The sequence below is a fragment of the Cetorhinus maximus genome, chromosome 27, assembly GCF_964194155.1.
Source record: "Cetorhinus maximus chromosome 27, sCetMax3.hap1.1, whole genome shotgun sequence".
Taxonomy (NCBI): domain Eukaryota; kingdom Metazoa; phylum Chordata; class Chondrichthyes; order Lamniformes; family Cetorhinidae; genus Cetorhinus; species Cetorhinus maximus.
Genome location: NC_135905.1, coordinates 4,496,215 through 4,519,777, shown reverse-complemented (window position 1 = coordinate 4,519,777; position 23,563 = coordinate 4,496,215). Strand labels below are relative to the sequence as shown.

Genomic DNA, 23,563 nt, shown 5'->3' with positions numbered 1-23,563 from the left:
GTTGCTTGGCTCCCGGCAGATTCCAGATGTTCAGCAGTGATGTCCCTCAAATTGCTCCCGGCAGATTCCAGATGTTCAGCAGTGATGTCCCTCAAATTGCTCACACCCATCAAGGGCAATATGATGAGACTTTTCGCTTAAGGTTGGCCCACACACATTAAGGGAATGGGAAAAAAATAATTCAGATGGAGTTCAACATGGGGAAGGATGAGTTCATCCACTTTGGATCCAAGAAAGAGCGATTGGAATATTTTCCTAAAGGTGAGATATTAGAAAGTGAACTTTGGTCAGAGCCTAAATATTGCATCTGGTTCTGGAGAGCACACCCCAGGGAGGAAGGGGTGCTGCACAGATTCATCAGAATCATACCAGGACTCAAATGGCTAAAATATGAATCCAGGTTGCTTTTATTGCCATGAGTATAAACGTGTAATCCAATCAGGGTGTTTAAAATGATAAAGGGTTTCGATATGGTAGATACGGAGAAACTGGCCTCGCTGTGGTGGTGGGGGTGGGGCGGAGGGGGGGGAGGGGGGGTAGTTGTCCTTAACTATTAAAGTCGTGCTCGTTGAAAAAGGAGCCCATACACATTGTATCTCCTGCAAAGTCCCTGTTGGACAAGCTAACTGTGACAAACTTACTCTTCCTGGGTTTCTGTATCATGTAGGGTCTGAGACACCCTCAGGTTCAGCAATGCACAGCGCAGCATTACTCCAAATCGATATGTCCAAGCTGCTGGGCTCAGCACTGTATTACCTTACTCTTCATTACCTCCATTCAATGGGACAAAATTTTTGGCCCTCCTAACTGGACAGGTTTGGATCGAGCGGCTTGTAAAAATGTAAACAAAATCTGAAGCCCCACACCAAGCTACCTACTTTCAGTTTTAAGAAAAGTGGATAACCAATGTGCTCGCAGAAGGAAGGTGCTCACTGAAGTATTATATTCCTGGGTGCATCAGAATTAACCACCATTTTAACTTGAACTCTGACTGGCTGAGTTTTCCAGGCCTTATGATACCTGGCAGCTAAAGGGAAGCAACTAGTCCTGGATCCAGGAGGTAAGTGTCTTACCTGCTGGATCAAGTTTATCCGCCTCAGCCACCATCCACGATTGGGCACACCCCCTACCCTTCTGATCTCCCCCAGCCTTTTTGATGCTGCCCGCCCCACATTTCCATCCCCCAACACCCCCCCTCGCCCCTTTGAGGCCCCCAATCTCCCTCCCCACCCGAGGCCTCTGATCTCCCCCACTAATGAGCTTCCTCTCTCTTCCTCTGAAGGCCTTTTGACCCACCCCTTCCTCTTCCCCGCTCGCCAGCGCAGCCTAGTGGTGGAAGGACTACCTGACCAGCAACCTCTCAGAACCTGCAGCCAGGAAACGGAGTCAAAGTATGACAATGAGGTCCTGCCTTCGATTTTGGTCAAATTCCCTCCCTGCCTCCAAACTATAAATGGGTCCAAAATCCAGGAATAAGTGCTTCATTACCCTGTGCACCATTATTTCAATTTGTTTGCTTCGTTGCAATCCTGCAATTGTTTATTAATTCACCAAATGCACAATTATATTGCTTTTAAGGAAAGAAAAGAACAATTCTTCTGCTTGCAATTTAATACCTTTGATTCTCAGGAGTGTTTGCAATGTCCCCTAGACTCAGTCACATTTCATACGATAATCTTGAAAACCCATAGCTCTTGAAAATTAACAATTTCTTGCAGTAAGAGTTCTGACGTGAGTTAAATGGTGGGGCCGGTCATTCAGGGCTTTTTCATCTCCAATTTCCTATTCTTCAATTCTCAGTCACAGCAAAGTGCATAACAAAGCACAGAATTCAGTGAACGCTTGATAAACCGCTGTTGCTGAACTCCTCACTTGTTGAGTTTTTCCAGAGGATGTCTACTTTTAACAGACCGGTAGCAGGGTGTGGGATAAAACAGGGGGACACTTCAACCATGGGACTGGGGTTGGGGTGGGGTTTGTGGGGAGCGGAGTTGGCTTTTGCTGACTGTAACTCCCTCTGGTGGCCGACGTTGCATTCTCATGTTTATCATAAATGCATCGCTCGTTCAACAAGGATTGCTAAAATAATAATCTCGGTTCTTTATTTTGTTACGGCCAGGAAAGGAGGGGTCGAATGGCTCCCCTCTTTGCCCTCTCCTCTCCATTTGACCGCAACAGGTTTTTTTTTGTTTGAAAAAAGACATACTTGCCAATGCCCTGAGTACTTAATTATTTATGCACGGTGATCATAAAATAACCAATAGGACAGGTTTTCTTGAGTTTAACAAGGAAGGAGGTTAGCTTCATTATGCTTAAACCGATCTAAGTGAAATAATAAAATATGCATCAACTTTCTCACACGTGCACACGCACACACACAAACAAACAAATACAGATTACAGAGCGGGAAGGATATGTTGACCAAATTAAAGTCCATAAAAAAGGTATAAGAGTATACAGTCTGCAGCTTGATTCAGGCTAAATTTGATTTGTCCCAATGCTTCCGAGGCAGCTCAGGGGCAGCCAAGGAGGTGAGAGAGGTCCGGGGCTGGGTAGAGGACCCACCTCAGTTCTCTGAGACTTCAGCCCAGTCGTGTAAAAGGCTTATTTAGTCCTCTAGCCATCATCCCTCACCTCCCACCACATCCCATTCCCCCTCATACCCCCATGCTACCTCCATGCCTCTTCATATCCCCCTCCTTGCCCCCTCAAACCCGCCATGCCCTCTCAAACCTGCCATGCCCCCTCCATGCATCCTCTTACTTCCTGCCACCTCCATATCCCAAAAATCCACCCTTGCCCCCTCCAAGACCACTCACTCAGTATCCACTGCGGGCAGACATCAGAAGACATGTGGAGATGAAGAAAAATTGAACTTCTAACAATTTAAGAGAGCCCCCACTCATACACACTTGATATTGAAAGAAAAATCTTATTCACGAAACCCATTTAAAAATTTTAAATCCCCTCAAGTGGTCAACCTGTTGTAAAAACAAACTTCTATTCACTAACCATATCAAAGGCAGCTAATCCTTTAATAGCCTCTTAAAACTGTCAGTCAAAACTGTGGACTCAGACCCCTGCTGACATAAGTGATTCAGGAGCTTTTGAAATTCAGCCAAGCATTCACAAGTGTCTATGCTGTATTAACAGCCCTTCGAAAATGGAAACAGTTACGTCTATTAAAACTACAGAAACAGATGGCTAACGTTTTTTTCTAAGCTACACCAGATGGCCTGTCAATCAATGCACTCCAGCAGCTGGTGTCTTCATTTTTACTCCAACTGAAAGCTGCATCATTTTTTGGTCTTTTTTAAAGGGCTGGGATTTAAATAACTTTGGGCCATGACATTAGAACAAATCTTATCCACACTGTGGGTTAAGGCCCTTGGAACAGCGAGAATGGGGGTGCTCTTGAACTCAGCACTAATTTCAAATAGCCCTACTGAGTTTGGGTTCCCTGCCAGTGTGACTCATGTCCCGTCCCCTTCCACCTGCTACCAGAAATGGGGGCAGGAACCTCCGCATCTGGGACCCATCTGCTATTTTTAAAGGCCTCTGGAGCCAGCCCAACTCTGTGAAAATCTGACCCAAAGTTTCCAAATGACATGTGACCTCCTTATTTCTCTTAGCAAAAGGGGCTACCTCATATTTACCTGCACTGAAATTAATTTGTCAATTCTATACCCATTCCGAAAGTTTATTAATACATCGCCGTGCCTTCACTGTCGCTGGGTCAAAATCCTGGAACTCCCTCCCTAACAGCACTGCGGGTGTACCTACACCACATGGACTGCAGCGGTTCAAGAAGGCAGCTCACCACCACCTTCTCAAGGGCAATTAGGGATGGGCAATAAATGCTGGTCCAACCAGCGACATCCACACCCTGTGAATGAATAAGAAAATATATATCTTATTGTCATTTGATCCAGTCCTCCTCAGTCCTGCCCATCCCTCCCACTTTGATTATGTTTACAAATTTAGAAATTGTGTTTTTGAATCAAATGCCTAAACTGTTAATTTAAATAATGAACGACATTGGCCTCAGCACCTTCTGCCATTTTGAATAACTATCATTTATCCCTGCTTTCTGCTTTCTGTCTTGCAGCTAGCTATCCATTCTGCTACCTCTCCCCTGAGCCCACATGCACTGCGTCCATTCATTAGCCCATTGTTGAAGGCCTTTTGGAATTATAGATACATTGGCTCAGATTTTGCAGTTGAAATGATGGTAACACTGTCATCAGTCACCATCATTACAACTGTGACTCTGACACCAGCGTCTGGTGCCTGCTGTTTAACATAGAGATCCAGATGTTGTTGTCAGTGATCCCTTGCTCTTCCACAGGGTACATTGCTGAAGTGCCATAAATGGCAATCTTAGAAATCAGAATTACCTGGAAAAACTCAGCAGGTCTGGCAGCATCGGCGGAGAAGAAAAGAGTTGACGTTTCGAGTCTGGTCATGACCCTGGTCATGAGGACTCGAAACGTCAACTCTTTTCTTCTCCGCCGATGCTGCCAGACCTGCTGAGTTTTTCCGGGTAATTCTGTTTTTGTTTTGGATTTCCAGCATTCGCAGTAGTTTTTTGTTTTTAAATCTTAGAAATCACTTCTGCTGGCATAAACTTCCCCTTTTATGCTGTAATATCACCCCCCTCCCCACCAAATAAGTTACTCCTTGTTAAGTGAGATGTAACTGTGCTTTTAATGACATGCTAAATTTATAAACAAAAAGCTAAAAGCTACTGCGGATGCTGGAAATCCAAAACAAAAACAGAATTACCTGGAAAAACTCAGCAGGTCTGGCAGCATCGGCGGAGAAGAAATCAGTTAACGTTTCGAGCCTTCATGGCCCTTCGGCAGAACTGAAGCATAGTTAGAAGAAGGGAGAAATATAAATTGGTTTAAGGTGGGTGGGGGTGGGGTGGTGTGGTGGGGGGAGAGAGAGACATTGAGGGTGTGGTGATTGTGGAGATGAGCAGGTAATCAAAAGATGTCACAGACAAAAGGGTCAAAGAGGTGTTGAAGGTGGTGATATAGAGACATGCATAGCTGGGGCCCATGCGGGTACCCATAGCCACACCTTTTATTTGGAGGAAGTGAGAGGAGTTAAAGGAGAAATTGTTCAGTGTGAGAACAAGTTCAGCCAGACGGAGGAGAGTAGTGGTGGATGGGGATTGTTGGGGCCTCTGTTCAAGGAAGAAGCTAAGGGCCCTCAGACCATCCTGGTGGGGGATGGAGGTGTAGAGGGATTGGACATCCATAGTGAAGAGGAAGCGGTTGGGGCCAGTGAACTGGAAATTGTTGATGTGACGTAAGGTGTCAGAGGAATCACGGATGTAGGTGGGAAGGGACTGGACAAGGGGAGAGAGAAGGGAGTCAAGATAACGTAATATGCCTGTCTCTTTATGGGGTATGTGGAACATTCCTTGTTCCAGTCCTACTCCGGCCCCCTCCCACAACTCTTTCTCCGGTACATCGATGATTACTTCGGTGCTGCTTCATGCTCTCGTCGGGACCTGGAAAAATTTATTAATTTTGCTTCCAATCTCCACCCCTCCATCATCTTCACATGGTCCATCTCTGACACTTCTCTTCCCTTCCTTGACCTCTCTGTCTCAATTTCTGATGATAGACTGTCCACCAATATCCATTACAAGCCTACCGACTCCCACAGCTACCTCGACTACAGCTCCTCACACCCCGCTTCTTGTAAGGATTCCATCCCATTCTCTCAGTTCCTTCGCCTCCGTCGCATCTGTTCTGATGACGCTACCTTCAAAAACAGCTCCTCTGACATGTCCTCCTTCTTCCTTAACCGAGGTTTTCCATCCACGGTCTTTGACAGGGCCCTCAACCGTGTCCGGCCCATATCCCGCGCATCCTCCCTCACGCCTTCTCCTCCTTCCCAGAAACATGATAGGGTCCCCCTTGTCCTCACTTATCATCCCACCAGCCTCCGCATTCAAAGGATCATCCTCCGCCATTTCCGCCAACTCCAGCATGATGCCACCACCAAACACATCTTCCCTTCACCCCCCCTGACGGCATTCCGTAGGGATCGTTCCCTCCGGGACACCCTGGTCCACTCCTCCATCACCCCCTACTCCTCAACCCCCACTTATGGCACCTCCCCATGCCCACGCAGAAGATGCAACACCTGCCCCTTCACTTCCTCTCTCCTCACCGTCCAAGGGCCCAAACACTCCTTTCAAGTGAAGCAGCATTTCACTTGCATTTCCCCTAACTTAGTCTACTGCATTCGTTGCTCCCAATGCGGTCTCCTCTACATTGGAGAGACCAAACGCAAACTGGTCGACCGTTTTGCGGAACACCTGCGGTCTGTCCGCAAGAAAGACCCAAACCTCCCTGTCGCTTGCCATTTTAACACTCCACCCTGTTCTCTTGCCCACATGTCTATCCTTGGCTTGCTGCATTGTTCCAGTGAAGCCCAACGCAAACTGGAGGAACAGCACCTCATCTTCCGACTAGGCACTTTACAGCCTTCCGGGCTGAATATTGAATTCAACAGCTTTAGATCTTAAACTCCCCCTCCCCCCATCCCCACCCCGTTTCTTCCCCCCCACCCCCCCCGCTTTTTTTTCAATAATTTATATAGATTCTTCTTTCCCCACCTATTTCCATTATTTTTAAATCTAAAACTAAAACCTCGTTAGCCTTTCCACCCCACCCCCACTAGAGCTGTACTTTGAATATCCTGTCCTCCATTCTTAATTAGCACTTTACTCAGACAAAACACCTCTTTGACTCTTTTGTCTGTGACATCTTTTGATTATCTGCTCATCTCCACAATCACCACACCCTCAATGTCTCTCTCTCCCCCCACCACACCCCACCCCCCCCCACCCACCTTAAACCAATTTATATTTCTCCCTTCTTCTAACTATGCTTCAGTTCTGCCGAAGGGCCATGAAGGCTCGAAACGTTAACTGATTTCTTCTCCGCCGATGCTGCCAGACCTGCTGAGTTTTTCCAGGTAATTCTGTTTTTGTGCTAAATTTATAACTATGGCTAAACAACCTCTCTGGCCTTGAAAAACTGATCTTACATTTGTGGAAAGTCAAATTTCTACATTATGATAAAAAAAACTATACGTTTTGAATATATTAATTATTTTTTAATTGTTTATGATATTTCAGCTTCTACTTTATTGCCATGTATATGTCCAAATCTTTATTTCATTCCCTGTAAAATTTCGAAAAAGTGAATACTAATCAGTGCATTTTACTTCCTGGTTTGCTCACTGTGAGGATTCCTCAATGCAATTGGCTACTTAGCTCAATGACATCACTGTTGCTGGCTGCCTGGAGATCCCCGAGACCTGAGGCCAGAATCAAATTAATGTTAGAAAATGTAAAATTCACACCACAGAGTTCGATAAATCTTTTCGGGCAGCTTCTTCCGGGGTAAACTTCACCAGGAAAATCAGGCCATCACATTTCCTATATTGCCTACTCTCTCTGTTACCTCTTCAAAGAATTGAACAAAGTTAGTGAAGCAAATTGTTCCCTTTTGAAATCCATCTTGACTATTCATTATTATATTTTTTCTAGATATTCTCCTACTTCTCCTTTCATAAAGTTCCATTAATTTTCCTACTAGAGATTAAACTGACAGGTCTGTAGTTCCCTGAACATGTCCTGTGTCCCTTCTTAAGTTCAGGTATAACGTTAGCCATCTTCCAGACCTCTGGTACCACACCTTTATCGAATGAATTATTAAATGTTGGCTATCTAGTCTATCTTTTCCCTAGTTTCTGTTAAAACATACAAATATAATCTGTGCTGACCAAGGATTTGATCCTCTTTGAGTTTATTATTTTACTATTTCTCTTCTTTTTATTTTAAACATGGCTAGATCATTTCTAATCTCATCTTTCAGTACAACGTCCACCTAACCTCTCTCTGGTAAATGTTGAAACAAGTAATTAATTAACATCTCTGCCATCTCACTATCACTGCCTGCAAATTTTGACTTGTTCATCCTTTGTGGTCCTATTCACATCCTGACATTCCTGTTTTTCATTTATGTGCCTGCAGAATGTTTTACAGTTTTGTTTTATGTTTCTTGATCATTGGAAATCATTTCTCTTCTTTTGCTAGATATCCTCTTACTTTCACTTATCTTAACTACTGTTGTTCATTTCCCATTAACAGCTCCAGTAGTGAATCCTTCCTTACATGCTGGGTTACAAAGGAGGCCTGAAGATTGTAGCAAATGCATCAGCCTTGACTTTTGCACTAATCTGCTGGGCTCCCCCTTCATCGAGGATGGGGGTATTTGTGGAGCCTCCTCCTCCAGTGAGTTGTTGAATTGTCCACCAACATTCATGACTGGATGTGACAGGACTGATCTGATCCATTGTTTGTGGGACTGCTTCGCTCTGTCTATCACATGTTGCTTTCAGTGTTTAGAATGCATGTACTCCTGTGTTGGAGCTTTACCAAGTTGACACCTTCCTCCACCACTGATGCACAGTGGCAGCAGTGTGCACCATATAGAGCAGCATTTCCCAAATTATTTTCCAATATAGCCCATTTAGTGCTTTAAATTTACTGTGACCCCAGCTGGCAACAAAAACAAAACAAAAAAGCAGTACAGTAACGTTCAGTATATAATTATTAAAATTTGCGTACTGTAGATCAAAATATAATACGTCATATAAATACAAAAATCTGTTTTTTTAAAGTACTGTGTAAAGATGTTATCATTTTATGTACTCACCAGTCCATTATATTTCATCTAAACTGTTCCAACTCATGGGCCATGGCCTGGAAGCGAAGGAAACTCAGGTTGAGGATCTTAAGGTAGCTGATGTTGGAGCCCAGGTCAGTACTAGGGTGATGGAGTTGGGCTCAGACAGCTGAAGCTCGGTGGTGGAGGCGTTGTTGCCTGGTCCATGGTCGGGTCTGGGCTTTATGAGGAAAGTGGAAGGCTTCTGAACAAAAAATCGTGCAACAGTTACTGGCCACTGAAATTCCAGCCAAGCTTTCCATATTCTCCAGTAACAGAAGACTCAGTGAAGCAGCCACAGGCAGGAGCCCGTGGCCCAGAGAGAGAGAGAGAGAGAGCGAGAGATACTGACAGATGAGCAGGGCAGGGCTGCACACTGCTGGGGCCTCGTTGCCATTGCGGGGCTCAGCTTGAAGGAGGGGAAACTCGTGACCCCAAACAGAGCTTTGGTACGCCAAATGGGGTCACAACCCACAGTTTGGGAACCACTAATGTAGGAGATGCACTGTAGCAACTTGCCAAGCCTCCTGCCAAACCCGTGACCTCTACCATCTCGAAGGGCAAGGGCAGCAGATGCATTGGAACAACATAACCTGCAAGTTCCCCTTCAAGTCATGCAGCATCCTGACTTGAACTACAATACCGTTCCTTCACTGTCGCTGCGTCAAAATCCTGGAACTCCCTCCCTAACAGCACTGTGGGTGTAGCTGCACCACCACTTTCTCAAGGGCAATAAATGCTGGCATTGCCAGCGATGCACACATCCCATGAAAAAACTTTGAACTAACGTGGTTGATACTTTTTTATCCCGGGTTTCTAGGCGAATGGATTCTGTTCGTCTTACTGGTCGCTGCACCACTTTTCCACTGCCATTATATAACCTCGAATACCTAGCTTAAACTGTTTTGATGCTTCAATAAAACGTTGTTGATTGTTGAAAGATTTAGTTTTGAACTCAGTCTGCTCACAATCAAACACAGAGTTTAGTGGCGAGATATCCGAGCTACCTGACAAAGATAATGAGCTCGACTGGGTGGACAAGGGGCTATGCAATTGAAGGAAAGTGTGAACTGGCGTTTCTGTGCCCCCTTTCACGGCCTCTGAATAGCCCAGGATACATTGCAGCCAATTAAATACTTTATTGAAGTGTTGTGATGTAGGATAAAAGAGAGCCAATTTGTCCACTGCAAGGTCCAACAAACAGGAATAAAATAAATATCAGAAAATCCGTTTTAGTGATATCAGTTGAGGCATAAATATTAACCAGGAAGAATTGCCTGTCATTCTTTGAAATAGGGCCAAGGGATATTTTGCATTCATCCGGGAGGGCAGACGGGGCCTCGATTTAACATCTTATCTGAGAGACGGCGCCACCCACAGTGCAGCACTCCCTCGGTACTGCACTTAAAGTGTCAGCTGAGATTTTGCGCTCAAGTCTCTGGAGTGGGACTTGAACCTGTGACCTTCTAACTCAGAGGTGAGAGCGATACCCACTGAACCACAGCGAGATCGTTAAGGACTGTCGTGATCCTAAAAAAACGTTTGCTCCTGAAGTGGGACTTGAAGCAGGAACGGGGAGAAAAGGTAACAAAGCTAGGGAAAAGTACGGTGTCCGAAGAATCTATACAGTGCAGCCAGCACAACTGAGGAGCTGAATTTTCTCCCCCGGCCTGTTTGTCAAAGAACTAACAGTCTCTATGAAGCGTAGTCGCCTGCTTGCCCACCCTACTTCATGATGGATGTTGATACTTTAGATAAGGCTCAGGAAGAGATATCAGGATGTTTCTGGGCCTCATGGGGTTTAATTAGGAAGAAAGGCTTGATGACTTAATTTATTTTTGTTGGAGAAGACTGAGAGGAACATGATAAATGGCACTGATAAGGCTGAAGTAAACCAGTTACTCGAACTCCAGGAATGAGCAAGAGCAGGTCAACAGGAATGAAACATCCAAAAGTCTTGGCCAAGTTTGGAGTTTAGAAAAGTATTTTCCTATTCTGTAACGATGGCAATGTGGAACAAACTCCCAGGGAAGGGACTTGGTTTGGGCACAACCGAAAGCCTTTTAAAAAAAAAAAGAGCTATATCGATACTCCCTGAGGAGGTTAAAGCGACATTACCAGTGTCACTTAAAAAAAATCAGCTCAAGGAAAGAGAGAGGTCTCTGGGAAAGCAGCAGAAAGAATGTGTCAATCCTGATTGGCAGTCACCAAATCTAATTCACCATCAAACAGCTATCTCCCTCAAATATTTGCGCACTCTGCCTCCACTCCACCCCTGGACACACCATTCCACACAACCAGAAGTTAAGTCTAAAGTGCCTGTGCTCATTCCCGAATAAATTTGAGTCCATTTCCCCTGGTTCTGAAGTTTGCAGCAATGTCAAAGGTGTTCTCAGTGTTTACAATTTATCTATTCCTTTTACCCTTGAAAAATGCCTTGCCTGAGGCGTTAAAGGCTTTTTGACCACACCACATAGGTCACAGATAAGTCATAGAGTGACGATCACCATTCCGGAGAAACTCTTTCGAGTTATCAACAGTCACAGATTGCAACTCTTTCGAGTACAATCACAGTTCTTGGTTTCCGGGAGTGGGACATGAACCCACAACCCTTTGATTCAAAGGTGAGGGACCATTCCGGAGAAGAGTAACCATCAGCTTCCTTATCGATATTGGCTTCAGGTGATCAAAGCTGCACATTTGTAAAATCTTCACTTAATAACCTTTGAGCTTCTAAAGCACCATCCAAAACCAACTCATGAATGTTTTCCTCTTCAAATGTCACACAGACTCCTTATCTTATTCACTGGATTGTCAGCTCACCACTGCCTTCTCAAGGGGCAATTAGGGATGGGCAATAAATGCTGGCCCAGCCAGCGATGCCCACATCACTTGAATGAATAAAAAAAAACAAACCTTGTGCTGTTCTATCACAAGCCTCACTCCAAAGCACAGGTTGGAGATTTGGAGCCTCGCTCAAGGCCTTGGCACAGGCCTCATGATCCCCGGATGTCTGGCACCACACAGGGAAAATGTCCTTCCAGTGCATACTGCCACCTGCTGGTATGCCAGAATATTTATACATATCAAAAAAGTTTTTTAAAATTCATTCACGGGATGTGGGCGTCGCTGGCTAGGCCAGCATTTATTGCCCATCCCTAGTTGCCCTTGAGAAGGTGGTGGTGAGCTGCCTTCTTGAACCGCTGCAGTCCATGTGGTGTAGGTACACCCACAGTGCTGTTAGGGAGGGAGTTCCAGGGTTTTAACCCAGCGATAGTGAAGGAACGGCGATATATTTCCAAGTTAGGATGGTGAGTTACTTGGAGGGGTGGTGTTCCCATCTATCTGCTGCCCTTGTCCTCCTGGATGGTAGTGGTCGTGGGTTTGGAAGGTGCTGTCGAAGGAGCCTTGGTGAATTTTGCTCGAGAATGACCTGGATGTGGGTATAGAGGCACAATTTCAAAGATCAAGGATGGCAGAAAACTCAACTATAGTACACAGTGAGGTTAGCAACATACTTCAGACAGGCTGGGAAAATGGGCAGATACATGGCAGATGAAATATAATGCAGAAGTGTGAAGTGTTACATTTTGCAGGAAGAATGAGAAGAAATATCATCTAAATTGTACAATGTTAAAGGAGATGCAGGAACAGAGAGCCCTGGAGATAGCAGAACAAACTGAGAACATAAGAAATAGGAACAGGAGTAGACCATTCGGCCCCTCGAGCCTGCTCCGCCATTCAATAAGATCATGACCTTCTTGTGTCAATTTCCACATTCCTATCTAACCCTGATAACCTTAGATTCTTGTTAGGCAAGGGAATCAATCTATCTCCGCCTTAAAAATATTCAATGACCCCCCACCCCTCCACCGCCTTCTGAGGCAGAGAGTTCCAAAGTCGCACAACCCTCTGAGAGAAAAAAATTCTCCTCATCTCTGTCCTAAAACAGTGGCCCCTAGTTCTGGACTCACCCACAGGAGGAAACACCCTTTCGACATCCACCTTGTCAAGGCCGTTCAGGATCTTGTATACTTCAATCAAATCACCCCTCACTCTCCTAAACTCCAGTGGAAACAAGCCCAGTCTGTCCAACCTTTCCTCATAAGACAACCCACTCATTCCAGGCATGAATCTAGTAAACCTCCTCTGAACCTCCTCCAACACATTTACATCCTTCCTTAAATAAGGAGACCAAAACTGCACATAGTATTCGAGATGTGGTCTCACCAATGCTCTGTATAACTGAAGCATAACATCCTTACTTTTATGTTCAATCCCTCTCATAATAAAGGATAGCATTCCATTAGCTTTCTTAATTACTTGCTGTACCTGCATACTAACTTTTTACGACTCATGTACTAGAACACCTAGATCCCTCTGCATCTCAGAATTACGCAGCCATTCTCCATTTAATTTATACCCAGCTTTTTTGTTCTTCCTGCCAAAGTGAACAACTTCACATTTTCCTACATTAAACTCCATTTACCAGATCTTTGCCGACTCACTCAACCCTATATATATCCATCTACAACCTCATGTCCTCTTCACAATATACTTTCCTACCTGTCTTTGTGTCATCTGCAAATTTAGCTCCCATGTCTTCACTCCCCTCATCTAAGTCATTGGTGTAAGTTGTAAAAAGTTGAGGTCCCAGTACAGACCCCAGTGGGACCCCACCCGTCACATCCTGCCAATCAGAAAAAGATCTATTTATGCATACTCTCTGCTTTCTGCCAGGCAGCCAATCTTCTACCCATACTAATATGTTACCCCCTATACCATGTGCTTTTATTTTCTGTAATAATCTTTGATGTAACACCTTATCAAATACCTTCTAGAAATCCAAAGTACATTATGTCTACAGGTTCCCCTTTATCCTCAGCACATGTTACTCCTTCAAAAAAACTCCAATAAATTGGTTAAGCATGATTTTTCTTTCACAAAACCATGCTGACTCTTCCCGATTACCTTCAGCTCTAAGTGCCCAGCTATAACCTCCTTAATGGTTGATTCTAACAACTTCCCCATGACAAATGTCAAGCTAACTGACCTATAGTTTCCTGTTTCTGCCTCCCTCTCTCCTTGAATAGAGGGGTTATATTTGCTACTTTCCAATCCGTTGGAACCTTTCCAGATCTAGCAAATTTTGGAAAATTAATACCAGTGCATCAACTACCTCATTAGCCACCTCTTTTAAGACCCCAGGATGTAGTCCATCGGGACCCAGAGACTTGCCAGGCTGCAGCTCCATCAATTTGCTCAGTACCGTTTCCCTAGTGATTTCAATTTCACCAAGTTCCTTCTTCCCGTTCACCTCCTGATTTACAGCTATTACTGCAATGTTTTTTGTATTCTGTATAGTGAACACAGAAGCAAAATATTTGTTCATTTCTTCCTCCATTTCCTTATTTTCTATTAACTCTTCACTGTCACTCTCTAGAGGACCAACTCTCACTTTACTCTTTACCTTTTTAAATACCTGTAGGAAGTCTTGCTGTCTGTTTTTACATTTCTAGCTAGCTTCCTCTCATTCTCTAATTTCTTTCTCCTGATTAACCTTTTAGTTATTTTCTGCCATTCTATATATTCTGTCCAATCATCTGTCCTACTACTCATCTTTGAGTTATATGCTTTTTCCTTAAGTTTGATGCTTTCTTCAACTTCTTTAGTTAACCACGGATGTTGGATCCTCCCCTTAGAATTTTTCTTTATAGTAGGAATGTACTTATTCTGAATACTCTGAAGTATCCCCTTAAATGTCTGCCACTGCTTCTCTATTGATCTATCCTCTAGTCTGGTTTCCCAGTTCACCAGCTAGCTCAGCTTTCAACCCCACATAGTTGCCCTTAATTAAGTTTAAGATACTAGTCTTAGCCCCACTCTTCTCCCTTTCAAACTAGATGTAACATTTAATCATATTGTAGTTGCTGCTACTTAGCGGTGCCTTTACTTTGAGGTCATTAATTAACCCTGTCACGTTACACAATATCAAGTCTAATATAACCTGCTCTCTGGTTGGTTCCAGGACATGCTGCTCTAAGAAACGACCTCAAAAACATTCTAAGAACTCCTCATCCAGGCTTCTACTGCCGATCTGATTTTTCCAGTTTGTGTGTAGATCAAAATCACCCATGATTATTGCCACCCCTTTATCACAAGCATACAATATTTTCTCTTGAATACTTTGTCCTGCACTGTGGCTACTGTTAGGGGGTCTGTAGAACACTCCCACTAATGCCTTTTTCCTGCTGCTATTCCTGGCTGTTAAAAAACTTTTATGGGGATCCTTTGGCTTTATTGGAAGAGGAAGAGAGTTTAAAGCGAGGAAGTTATACTAAACCTTTATAAATCACTGCTTAGGCCTCAACTGGATTATGATGTCCAATTCTGGACCCCTCGCTTTCAAAAGGATGTTAAGGTCTTGAAGAGGATGCAAAGGAGATTGACTAGAATTGCACCAGGGATGAGGGGCTTCAGCTATGTGAAGAGGCTGGACATTATAGGGTTAGAGAAGGTTAAGAGGTGATTTAATGAAGATGTTCAGTGTCACATATGCTTCTGATGAAGTAAATAAGGAGAAATTATTTCCAGTGGCTGTAAGGTTGGCAACTTGAGGTCACAGGTTCAAGGTAGCTGGTAGGAGATGGTGGCATAGCAGCAATGTCACTGACAATTAACCCAGAGGCCCAGGCTAACGCTCCGAGGACATGGGTTCATGACAGCTGGTGGAACTTAGGTTCAATGAGTAAATCTGGAATATAAAGCTAGTCTCAGTGATGATGACCATGAAACCATTGTCGATTGTCATAAAAATCCATCTGGTTCACTAATGCCCTTTAGGGAAAGAAATTTGCCATCCTTACCTGGTCTGGCCTACATGTGACCCCAGACCCACAGCAATGTGGTTGACCCTTAACTGCCCCTCTGAAATGTTCAGTTCAAGGGCAATTAGGGATGGGCAACCAATGCTGGCTTTGCCAGAGACACCCATACCCCATGAAAGAATTAAGAGAAAGAGAAGTAACATAGCAAAAAAAACAATTATGCAGTAAGCTGTTGTGATCTGGAATGGGTTGTCAGCAAGGGTGGTGGAAGCAGTTTCAGTCATAACTTTCCATCGGGAGTTGGACAGATTCTTGAAGGGAAAATGATTAGAGATTGTGGGGAAAGAGCAGGGGGTGTGTAATTACTGGATAGCTCTCCCAAAGCGATTGAACGGCCTCCTTCTGCGCTGTCATCGTCATATGATATTATCAAAATGAAAACAGAAACACACATATTCCAAGGCACATGAGTGGCTTGAATTAAAGTTTATTAAATATCGCATTTTGCAACCACAGCAGTAAAAGAGAGGCTCTTATCTTCATTATCAAATCATGAAGCACAGCAATAAAGAAAATAGCTCAACAGATGTGCCGCATTGTTCAGATATAAAGACTTGCAGCTCACAGAAAAGTGGTAAATAAAATGCGTGAAAGTGTTTTGCTTTTGTAAAACCAGTATGCCGCAGCCTGTCTGTGATTTACTGGTGGTTTACGAAGAGAATCTTCTGCACGGTAAACAGAAAGTGATTTTACTGTTGAATTTCCTGTACATACAAGAGCAGTTTAAACTCCCCAGCAGTGGTGATTTTCTTTTTTTTTTAAAAAAAAACACACAATTTGCATGTGCTGTGTTTTGGTGCCAAGTATTTCCCTCAGATAACTATAGAGTAAATTGTCAAAGTAAAGAGCAAGGAGTGTTTTTTTTTTTGTCCTGCTTTCAGTCCGCCACTTAAATTCCTTTTGTTAAATTATTTTCTATACAGCATAAGTACACATTTTTGTACAAAATCAAATGTACATATTTACACAAAGCTTTACCCCAGCAATGGGTTGATTCCCTTTGGGGAGGGTGTGCTTTTTTTTTAATATATATATATGTATGTATATATATATATATATAATATATTGTTTGTGAGGCTGTAAAATACTAGAAGTGTTGCAGCTCTAATTAGACATTATCAATTGTTAACAAACGTGTTAAAGAAACTTGTTCTAAAAAAGCGTCAGCCCAATAAAATAGCTGCGATATGTTTGTTAAATTTGGGGATGACATCCTCTCATCTGGGGAATGAGGTTTCGTCATTTTCTATCTGTTAGTTTTTTTTTTAAATAAAGCAATTCAAAATACATATAGTAGAAAAGGAGAGGTTACAGGTGATGATCAAAGGACATGCGCTGCACAGGCAGTAAACGGATACCAGTGGCTATAAACTCTTCTGCGTTTGAGTTCCACTCTGTTGTCCATATCATGAAAAGTTGGGACTCAGCAAACAGCAGCCCCAGCTTCTAATCTTGCACCTTTCCCCATCAGAAACTCAGCCACCCAAGCCTCCTCCTTTCCTGTGTCTCAGCCAAACCGTAAATGATTAACTTGACCGATGCAGGGCTCCTAACCTGAGGGCACAGGGTTAAAAAAAAAAGGTGGGGAGTCTGCCTTTAACCTGTGATAGATGGTCGTCATTCCGATTCCGATAGAACCAGCCCTTGTCCACCTGCATTCGATACGGTCCAATACGGTCGATGCATTCCTGTGTTCAGCAACCTCATACCCTAAACTCACATACCCCTCACTCTTTCTCTCTTACTCATCGTGTTCCATATTTTTTGTGAAAGTAAAGACACCTCATAAGTGTAAGCAGAATGTTTATGCCAAGTTACAGACTCTGATTTACTGTTCTGTCCAATCAACAGCTTAAGGGTCCCCCACAATGTCTGGGTGGCGTTGTTTGCTCGGTTGATGTCCACGATCCCCAGCTCTACAAATTCAGCGGCTTTACATAGTTGCCGGGAAAGGTACCAAACTGCTTAGATCTTCTGGATGTTCCTGTTTGAAAAAATAAAATATAACCATCAGTTTGAACATGTCTGGCTTCGAATGTCAGTTTAGCTCAGTCAGTCAGAAGGTGCGAGTTCCCCAACCAGGAACCTGGAACCATGATCCAGGGCGTTTACCTTAGTGCAATACCACAGAGTGTGCTGCTCTGGCACCTTTCAACTGAGAGATTAAACCAAAGCCCCCGGCAGCCCTCTCCTATTGGAATTAAAACACCCCATGGATAGTAGTAGCAGGTGGTCAGAAAAATAGCTGGAGTCGGCTTGTTAGACAGGTTCACCTTTCCTCAGAGAGTCACAGAGTCACAGGATGGAACCCTCTGCTGTTGAGTATTTGTTAGGACCACTCCTCACCCAGACCCCATTCCGACTGTCAATTGAGATGCCACCTGTGGGTCTGCCGTGCAATGCAGGATGGTGGATGGGTCCCTGAGGCTGAGGGTCTGGCCGAAGGGTCTGTAGCTTTAGAAAGACAGATGCTGCCAGCTTCGGAGAGGGAAATGCAAGGGAGCCTCGAGGTGGAGGCTGCCTCTGAAGGAGGTTAGGTATAAGCAAAAAAAGAAAAAAAACACCTCTGGCCACAGCTACAAGCGGAAAGCCCTCCACAGGATGCCCAGCAGCTACAGGTGTGGCCCAATGATGGCAGTGCCTCTGGTGGGGTGCAGGGTTAAAAGAGGAGGGGGCCACCTCCAGGTACCTGCCAGGCATAATTGGGGCAGGAGGGGGCTGTCCCCTGGTTTTTGACCCCTCTGTTAGGGTAACTAGAACATCCTTATTTGTTCTATCTGGGCCCCTCACGATTTCCTACGTCTCACCTAAATCTCCCCTCACCCCCCCCACCCCTCCCCTCTGATTCAAGGACAACCCTCAGTCGATCCAATCTTTCCTCAAAGTTAAAACCTGAAACTTCTTTTTTAAATGACACCTTTGCTGCTGCACTCCAGGGTTTTGTATAACAGAGGGTCACAAACACAGCGTCTTTACAGTGCAGGAGGAGGCCATTCGGGCCATTGAGTCTGCACTGGCTGTCTGACAGAGCATTCTACCTAGTCCCACTCCCTTGCCTTAACGCCATCTAGAATCACAGACACTTTGTACCTCTCCTGTCACTTTTTGAAAGGGGGTGTGGGTACCAGTCAGTGAGTGCAATGAAACCATGGGGGTAGATGTCTCAGCTAACACTAGGGCTTACCACTGATGCTTGGCATTGTTTAAGGAGCAATGGAAAATTGCAGCTAATTCCAAGGGAACCACGTGGATGAGGCTGATCCCAGATTCAATGCTTGGTCTGTGCTCTGTTCACACATCTCAGGCTGAGTGGCTGCAGGATAATACGACTGGCTAGAGTGTCCCAAGGGTTTGGGGGAAGGTAAGGCAGGGGCAGCCCAGATTCACATTCTTAATTGCCACCCATCACCGGAACAGTCCGGTCATTACCTGTCTCTGGTACCTTGCTATGCCGTCCTTCCCCAAGAGTAAAACTTTGATTACACTTCAAAACTGTGAAATGCTTTGGAATATTCTGAGGATGCCAAAGGTGCTACATAGATATAAGCTTAGAGGGAAGATGCTGGTGGAGTGGTAAAGTCACTGGACTAGTAATCCAGGGGCCCAGGCTAATGCTCTGGGGACATTCCACCACAGCAGGAGCTGGAATTTAAACTCAATGAATCAATCTGCGATATAAAGCTAATCTTAGTATGATGACCATGACAACTATCATCAATTGTCATAAAAACCCATCTGGTTCACTAATGTCCTTTAGGGAAGGAAATCTGCCATCCTTAACTGGTCTGGCCTGGATGTGACTCCAGACCCACAGCAATGTGGTTGGCCCTGTGGAATGGCCGAACAAGTCACTCAGTTCGAGGGCAATTAGGGAAGGGCAACAAATGCTGGCCCTGCCAGTGACACTCACACCCCATGAAGAGAAACAGCAAATGCTAGATCTTTCTTTCCTTACAATCTGCTACGATGGGTTGTCTGGGCCCGACAAAGCTGTGACATCATTCCAACGCCCCCATTCCTTCATCCTCCACACATTCTGTTCCAGTAAGATCCAATACTTACCGACAAACCAGCCATCATCACACTTTTCCATTACGTCCACAATGTCTCCTTCTCTAAGCTCCAACTCGTCTTCGTTCTGTGGGGTGTAGCTGTACAAGGCTTGGAAGCTTGGAGAAAAATTTCAAAAGAGAAACTACTGTAAAAATCCATAACTTGGTGCATCCAACAACTTTTAGCCAATGAGATGTTGGATTACGAGAGAATGTTAACAAACAGGCAGCCAGTACTCTGCCCTGTGTCTCCTTCGCACATTCTGCCCCACCCAACTGATGGTGAAATGGTCATCAAGAGGAAGGGGTTCCCTCTCCTGGGGTTTTTTGGAACACACCATGAAAATGTACAAAAAATGTTTCAATAGAAAGGCTATTAACCAACATTTTTGTTTTGATAGAGTCAAAAGGCACAGGAGGCCATTCTGCCCATCGAGTGGGCACTGGCTCTCTGCAGAGCAATTCAGTCAGTCCCATTCCACCTCTCCATGCTCATTTCCCACGTGCCCATCCAATTTCCTTTAGAATTCATTCATCATCGCTGCTTCCACCAACCTCATGAGCAGCAAGTTCACAGTCATTACCACTCACTGTGTAAAAAGCTTCTGCCTCACTTTCCCCTTGCATCTCTTCACAAAAACCGTTTATCTCTGTCCCTTAGAACTTTTCCCATCACTGAATGTGAACAGCTTTTCTTCGTATAACTTAACTATACCTGTCTAACTCATCTACACCTGAATAACTCATCTACACCTGTCATAATCTCATACACCAGGCGGGGGTCAGGAGGAGAGGGCACGAGGGGGGGCCGGAGGAGGGAGAGCAAGGGGGGGCCGAGGTGGGATCGCGAGGGGGGGGGGCCTGAGGTGGGAGGGCGAGGGGGGGGGCCCGAGGAGGGAGAGCACAAGGGTGGCCGGAGGAGAGAGAGCGAGGGGGGGCCGAGGTGGGATCGCATGGGGGGCTGGAGGAGGGAGAGCGTGAGGGGGGGGGGGCGGAGGAGGGAGAGCGCGAGGGGGGGGGCTGGAGGAGAGAGAGCGCGAGGGGGGGGCTGGAGGAGAGAGAGCGCGAGGGGGGGGCTGGAGGAGAGAGAGCGCGAGGGGGGGGCCCGAGCAGGGAGAGTGAGGGGGGCCCGAGGTGGGAGCGCGAAGGGGGGGGGCTGGAGGAGGGAGAGTGAGGGGGGGGGGGGCGGAGGAGAGAGAGCACGAGGGGGGGGCGGAGGAGGGAGAGTGAGGGGGGGGGCGGAGGAGGGAGAGCACGAGGGGGGGGCGGAGGAGGGAGAGTGAGGGGGGGGGGCGGAGGAGAGAGAGCACGAGGGGGGGGCGGAGGAGGGAGAGTGAGGGGGGGGCCGGAGGAGGGAGAGTGAGGGGGGGGCCGGAGGAGGGAGAGCGCGAGGGGGGGGCAGGAGGAGAGAGAGCACGAGGGGGGGGCGGAGGAGGGAGAGTGAGGGGGGGGGGCGGAGGAGAGAGAGCACGAGGGGGGGGCGGAGGAGGGAGAGTGAGGGGGGGGCCGGAGGAGGGAGAGTGAGGGGGGGGCCGGAGGAGGGAGAGCGCGAGGGGGGGGCAGGAGGAGAGAGAGCGCGAGGGGGGGGCCCGAGGAGAGAGAGCGCGTGGGGGGGGCCCGAGGAGGGAGAGCGAGGGGGGCCCGAGGGGGGGGGGGGGCCGAGGAGGAAGAGCGTGGGGGGGGGGCCGGAGGAGGGAGAGTGAGAGGGGGGGCCGGAGGAGACAGCGTGAGGGGGGGGGCTGGAGGAGGGAGAGCGCGGGGGGGGGGCCGGAGGAGAGAGAGCGCGAGGGGGGGGCTGGAGGAGGGAGAGTGAGGGGGGGCTGGAGGAGGGAGAGTGAGGGGGGGGGCCGGAGGAGGGAGAGTGAGGGGGGGGGCCGGAGGAGGGAGAGTGGGGGGGGGCTGGAGGAGGGCGAGTGAGGGGGGGGGCTGGAGGAGGGAGAGTGAGGGGGGGCTGGAGGAGGGAGAGTGAGGGGGGGCTGGAGGAGGGAGAGTGAGGGGGGGCTGGAGGAGGGAGAGTGAGGGGGGTGCTGGAGGAGGGAGATCGAGGGGGGTTTCCCGAGGAGGGAGCTTCTCTTTATTGGCCACTTCTTTGACCAGTTTCTTAATCACCATATCCTCATCTCTTCCTCCTTTGGCTCAATGTCAATTTATTCAACACTTCGGTGAAGCACCTTGTACCGTTCTCCTGTACAGACGGTATTGTGGGGAGATGCTGACCTGGCGTTAATATTACTGGGCGAATAACCCCGAGGACCAGGCTAATGCTCTGGGTTCAAATCCTGCTACAGCAGGAATTCAAATTCAATTAATAAAAAGGTCTTGAATTGAAATTGAAATGATTAAAATGTCATCAATTGTCATAAAAAAACCCACCTGCTTCCCTAATCCCCCTGGGGGAAGGAAATCGGCCGTCCTTACCTGGCCTGGCCTATATGTGACTCCAGGCCCAGAGCAAGGTGGTTGACACCTTGAGGTAACTGCCCTCTGAATGGCTGAGCAAACCACTCACTGGTCATGTCAGTGATGCCCATATTACATGAAAGAATATAGAGGGAAAAAAAAAGCAAGTTGCCAGTAGCTTTTAAACTATGAGGACAGAACCTAACCCTGCAACCACATACCTCACTTTCCATTGAGGTGATTCTGGAGAATAATTATGTTAAGGACACGGACTAACAAGTTCTCTTTTGCCCTCCTATGTTCTGAATTGCCCAAGTCAATTGCAGCAGCCCAACCACCCGGCACTGATAGGGAAATGAACCTGGGATCTTATGTACGATCACACTAGGCATCGTTACTGGGCCACTGGATGGTCATTGGCTGCGGATTGGCTTGACACGGGCAGGATTACAGATTGGAATCTGAATGGATGGGTACTTACAGGGCAGTAGTAGCGTGGGTCCTGTCTTGGCTGGTCCCTCGCTGCTGTCCCCGAGGTTGCTGAGAAATGATGAAAGATTGTTTACTGTCATGGGGAGACACCTTGTGCCGAGAGTGAAGCGGGTGAGAAAGGTTACTGCAGTAATGAACAGACTTTTCTGCAATGTTCATGATCTCATTGCAGACTGTCTCCTGTCAGTGGCACCAATCCAAGAGCGTCAAGAGGGCAAGCGAACAGAAAGAAACAAGAGAGAGGGTGGGGAGCATTCCAAGTGCATCGTGGGGTTCCAGCAAGTTAACGGGAAATCCGAAATCCAGGAAATTGGAGTGGAGTGTAGAGTAGTCCAGAGGTAAGCATGGAAAAACAGGCAAGATATAGAAGAATCGCAGGTTTAATTCAAGGATTAAAAAGTGTAGCACAAAGAAGCTGTAGTTAGTGTTCACTAGTAATAATCATGCAGGTTATCAGTACATTAGTTACTTTTAAGCACTGAATTCCATGCATTTGTTGGTACCCGTCTAACGCAGTAAACAAACCAACCAACTCGGAGTCATTACCTCACCGCTAACATCTACTGTTTAAAGCACATCACAGTACCTAGTCTAATTACCAATATTAGTTTAACTCATTGGCTTCCAAGCTTTGATGTGCTATGACCCTACCTGGGCCTGTGATGATGCAGATATGGATCAAATCTTACCACATAGCTCTTTTCAGACTCTGTGAGTTCTGGTCCTCGCAATGAATGATGAGAAGGCTGTGGTCATCAGGCAAATAATAAGGGAAAAATTGCAGCATGTGTTATTGGCTATACGAGAGGCAACTGGCATTGTTTAATAAAGTGACACGAGTCATCATAAGCGAGTGACATGGGAGGTAGACATGGGGGTAGCAGAGAGAGCAGGAAGGGTTACCAGCAACTACTGGTGCTCTATAACACAGCCAAAATCAAGATAAGGCAGGTTAAGCTACTAGATGGGATGAGGG

At 46.2% G+C, this 23,563-nt stretch overlaps 1 protein-coding gene across 50 annotated transcripts in view; it reads right to left on the bottom strand.

Moving 5' to 3' along the window:
• Positions 1 to 16,054: 16,054 nt before the first annotated feature.
• Positions 16,055 to 23,563, bottom strand: part of sorbs1 (sorbin and SH3 domain containing 1) — a 229,234-nt gene continuing 221,725 nt past the window's right edge. For 33 of the 50 annotated variants that reach the window (XM_078530556.1, XM_078530584.1, XM_078530561.1 and 30 more), the window contains 4 exons: positions 23,277 to 23,333; positions 22,577 to 22,767; positions 19,706 to 19,812; positions 16,055 to 17,627 (listed from right to left, as the gene is read on the bottom strand). In XM_078530556.1, coding sequence (XP_078386682.1) covers positions 17,560 to 17,627; positions 19,706 to 19,812; positions 22,577 to 22,767; positions 23,277 to 23,333 — 423 coding nt within the window. In that variant the 3' untranslated portion in view covers positions 16,055 to 17,559. The remainder of the gene's footprint in view (positions 17,628 to 19,705; positions 19,813 to 22,576; positions 22,768 to 23,276; positions 23,334 to 23,563) is intronic. The other 17 variants (XM_078530566.1, XM_078530588.1, XM_078530591.1 and 14 more) reach the window with 2 other exon arrangements.